Source organism: Myotis davidii, unplaced genomic scaffold (genome assembly GCF_000327345.1).
Source record: "Myotis davidii unplaced genomic scaffold, ASM32734v1 scaffold514, whole genome shotgun sequence".
In the NCBI taxonomy this organism is placed as follows: Eukaryota; Metazoa; Chordata; class Mammalia; order Chiroptera; family Vespertilionidae; genus Myotis; species Myotis davidii.
In genome coordinates this window covers 1,291,211-1,295,446 of record NW_006286236.1, presented here as the reverse complement: position 1 = coordinate 1,295,446, position 4,236 = coordinate 1,291,211, and the positions used below count along the sequence as shown (strand labels likewise).

Below are 4,236 nucleotides of genomic sequence, written 5' to 3'. Positions count from 1 at the left end.
TTTGAGACGCACTGGTCTGTAACCTGGGGCAACATGACTGTCGCTTCAGGTGGCAAGAAAAGATAGCAGTGGAGGCCTCGCGCTCTGGAGCCGGCCTGCCTGGTGTCACGTCCTTGCCCTGTTTTAAGTGGCTTTGTGACCTTGGGAACCTTGCTCAACCCCGTGGCTTCCTTTTCTGTGAGCTGGAGCAATGCTGGCAGTTTCTTCACAGGTTCCTGGAAACGTTCAACGAGGCGTAGCTGTTCGGGGCTCGGTCCATAGAGAGCCTGCGTGTGCGGCGTGCGCCGGGGCCAGGCTGCTGAGAGAGTTAAAGACGCTCGTGTGCGGCGTGCGCCGGGGCCAGGCTGCTGAGCGTTAAAGACACTGGAGCCAGGGCCCGCCTTGGTCATAGCTTTGTCCCCGCACGCAGCAAACGCGAGTGCGGCCCCTACCAGGGCTCACAGTGACTCTCAGTGGAGGTGGGAGATCACCGGTGGGAGGCGCTGGCTCCGTGGCAGCCCTTTATGTTAGGTCCTGTTCTTTTCTTTTTCTTCTCTGTTTCTTTACCATGTTTTTATTGATTTCCGAGAGAAGGGGAGGAGAGAGAGAGAAACATCAATGATGAGAGAGGATCATTGATCGGCTGCCTCTTGCACACTTCCTCCGGGGATCGAGCCCGAAACCCGGGCATGTGCCCTGACCAGGAATAGAACCGTGATCTCCTGGTTCCTAGGATGACGCTCAACCACTGAGCCATACCGGTCCTGTTATTCTTAAATAAGATTCCTTTCTGTCAGGGCTCCTGGGCGGTGGTGTCTGAAGGCTGATGTGGGACAGGCCCCGAGGGGAGCATGGAGGGCAGGGGAGGGGCCCGGCATTCCGGGCTGCAGAGGGGCAGAACCATCAGTCTTGGTGGTTTTGATTTTACCCCCCACCCTGTCCACTCCCCCTCCCCCATCCTGGAAGTCTGAGGTAGACGGTCCTCAGCTCGGACAGCTGCCCGAGGGGTACGGCTGGGCCACGCTCCGGAAACAGGGCATGCGTGTGGCCTTCCTGTTTTCGGGAGAGTTCTCAGCCTCAGTCTGCTGGCTAACTTCTGGCCTCGGGGGAGGGGAGACTCGGGGAGAAGTGAGGCGATTACGTGGAGCTTCCGCTTCTCTGTCTGTAAAATGGACATAAACCATGTCTCCCCTGGGGTTGGGAGGGCCAGGGGGACATGTGTGCAAAGCACCGGCAGTGGCTGGGTCTTGGGGAGGCTTAGGGGGGAGCCGGGGCTGGAGAGGGAGATGCTGGCTGTGGCGTCTCACGTGGGTGTTCGGTGGGATCTGTGGGATGAATGAGTGAATGAATGAATGAGTGGGAACCACTCCTCCTTCTCCCTCCCTGTTCTGTCTTCCACGTTAACACCTGACTCTCCACGAAGTTCACTATTTACCTGCACGTGTCACTTTCCATTATAGTGGGGGTTCCGTGAGGGACGGCCAGGACTGTCACCCACTCTCAGCCATGTAGCTGGTGCTCAGGGAATCTGTGAATGGGCGAGTGCGTGAATGGGTGGATGGATGAAAGATGACAGCAGAAAGGAAACTTCTTAGATGTACAGCTCGGGGACCTCAGTCACCTCTCCACCGCTCCAGAAGGGAACCCGAACTCCGTGGCCTTTGCTGGTCATGACGAAGGCGCTGGGGGCCCCGAGGCGTGGCCCTGCTGCCCTTCCTCATGCAGACAAGGGGCCCTTTTCCTTCCTCAGGGCACTGTCCGGGGAGCCACCGGCATCTTCCCGCGGTCCTTCGTGAAGATCCTCAAGGACTTCCCCGAGGAAGACGACCCCACCAACTGGCTGCGCTGCTACTACTATGAGGACACCATCAGCACCATCAAGTACGTGGCCGGGGGAGGGCCCGGCCCACACTCCTTGGCCATCCCCACTCCCACCTCCCTACCACATACTGGACCGTGAGACCCACATCAGACACTGTGTCGCCCCCACCCCCCTGCCCACCCTTCAAGCCTGAGTGGCCCTGACTGTCCCCCGGATAAGCCATAACAGGGTGTCAGGGCCCATCGTGGCCTGGCCAGCCTACTCCCCAGTTCCCTGTCTGGGCCCAGTGCCTCTCACCGATGCCGGTTGCCCCCTCAGGGACATTGCAGTGGAGGAAGACATCAGTAGCACCCCGCTCTTCAGGGACCTGCTGAAGCTCATGAGGTGAGGGGCGGGGTGGGGGGTGGGGGGAGGACGGGGCGGAGGAATGGGTCACGGACCCTGGAGGAGGGATCAGAAGGGGAAACACAATGCCTTGGGTGCTATCTGCATCTATTTTGCCTTCTTGTTTTAAGCACGGCCCAGCCCTGCAGGCTGGGTGTCAGCTCCCCGTGTCAGAGAGGCGTGGGGGGCTGCAGAAAGGCAAAGGGGTTTGGACGAGGTCACACAGTTTGTGAGTGTGGCTTTGCAGCTGGAGCTAAAGTCTCTTCAGGTGAAAACCTTGAACTTGGATCCTGCACCATCAGGGAACTACCGTCTCCCAAGATCCAGATCAGTTGGGGCAGTTACTTTACAGAATGGAAATCGCCTTGCTACCTTCCTGGCTATAAAAGTCATACCTGTTCATTATTTAAAAAAAAGTAAGAAATCCCAGAAAAGTATAAACTAGTGAAATCACCTCATATTTTCCCTCCTCTCATTATTTGATGTACTCTCAGATTTCTTCAGCACACACCCCATCCCGCCCCCACATAAAGAATTGGCTGCCCAGTATTAATTACTGTGGCCACCCCCTTCTTTTAAGGCAGTGGTTCTCAACCCTCCTAACGCCGCGACCCTTTAATACAGTTCCTCATGTTGTGGGGACCCCCAATTTCATTGTTACAAATTGTACATAATTAAAGCATAATTAATGATGAATCACAAAAACAAGATGTAATTATATATGTGTTTTCCGAGGGTCTTAGGCGACCCCTGTGAAAGGGTCGCGACGCACAGGTTGAGAACCGCCGTTTTAAGGCCTCTTAAGTTATCCTCCGCCTTTTCACCACCAGACGTAATGTTGTGATCACAGCTTTGGAGACTCGCCTGATAATTTCCTTAGGATGATTTTCTAGGAGTGGAATTTGGGGGTCAAGGTGTTTGCCAGTCAGTCAGAGTGCCCACCCCCTGTACCCCACATCAGATCGTCCCAGTCCTCAGCCGCTTCACACGGGTGCCTCTTGGGCTTTATTCTGCTCTGCTATGTACCTGCCAACCCCACTCCTCTTCCGCATGACAGATCTTGGGTGTTCAGCACATTTATACACAAGACATTTCAGGCTGTGCCACTAATTTAATGGGAAAGTCTCCCCCCTCCCCCGTGGGCCTCAGTTTCTCTATCTGTACAGTGGGAGGTTGGACCCCTCAGGTGATAAGGCCTGTGTCAAGCTCCGACTTCTTCTGATTTTCAGGACCAGGCCCTAAAATTCCCTCGGCCTCACTCTCAGCCCCCATGCTTAGGCCTAAGGCTGCTGGCCCTGTCGTTCACCCTGATCTTTCCCACCCAGGCAGGAGTTCCAGAGGGAGGACATCAGCTTAAATTACCGGGACGCTGACGGGGACCTGGTTCGGCTGCTCTCAGATGAGGATGTGCGGCTCATGGTGAAGCAGGCCCAAGCGCTCCCCTCCCAGAAGCGCCTCTTCCCCTGGAAGCTGCACATCACCCAGGAGGACGACTACAAGGTCTACAACACAGTCCCCTGAGCTGATGGTGTCCCCGGGCAGGGAGGGGACACCTGACGAAACTTCCCTTTAAGAGAAATTAAACAGACCTTGCCACGTCTGCTCACACAAATCCAGTGGTTTGGCTTCTAACGTGTTGCTTGGCCGGATTCATGGACAGCTCCAACCGCTGCAGAACAACTAGGCCCTAGATAAGGCACACGCTTCAAACAACTATGAGCCTTGCAAGAAGTGGTGGGGTTCTCCAATGACCCCCCAACCTCCCCCCTGCCCACCATAGTCAGAGCTGGGGCCTGAATCCACTTGGCCCCCATTTCGAGATTGTCCTGAAATGCACAGGCAATGCTGCTGGTAGAATACTGAGTCCTGGGGAGGCCCATGAGGGGGGGGGAGGCTGGACCAGGGCCTCTTGTGGGAGGTCAAGGCCTTGGGGATGAGGGATGAGGTGATCCTGAGAGAGTGGCATCACGGAGTCCAAGCAGAAGGAGAAAAGACTCCCTCCTGGAGTAAAGTGTCTCCAGTTTGGGATGACGGGAGTCACTCAAATTGAG

The 4,236-nt window shown here is 56.0% G+C and overlaps 1 protein-coding gene across 2 annotated transcripts in view; it reads left to right on the top strand.

The window, feature by feature from the left end:
* Positions 1-3,797, top strand: part of NCF4 (neutrophil cytosolic factor 4) — a 20,835-nt gene extending 17,038 nt beyond the window's left edge. The window contains exons 8-10 of one of the 2 annotated variants that reach the window (XM_006757428.2): positions 1,730-1,860; positions 2,120-2,185; positions 3,511-3,797. In XM_006757428.2, coding sequence (XP_006757491.1) covers positions 1,730-1,860; positions 2,120-2,185; positions 3,511-3,706 — 393 coding nt within the window. In that variant the 3' untranslated portion in view covers positions 3,707-3,797. The remainder of the gene's footprint in view (positions 1-1,729; positions 1,861-2,119; positions 2,186-3,510) is intronic. The other variant, XM_006757429.2, reaches the window with a different exon arrangement.
* Positions 3,798-4,236: the final 439 nt, after the last annotated feature.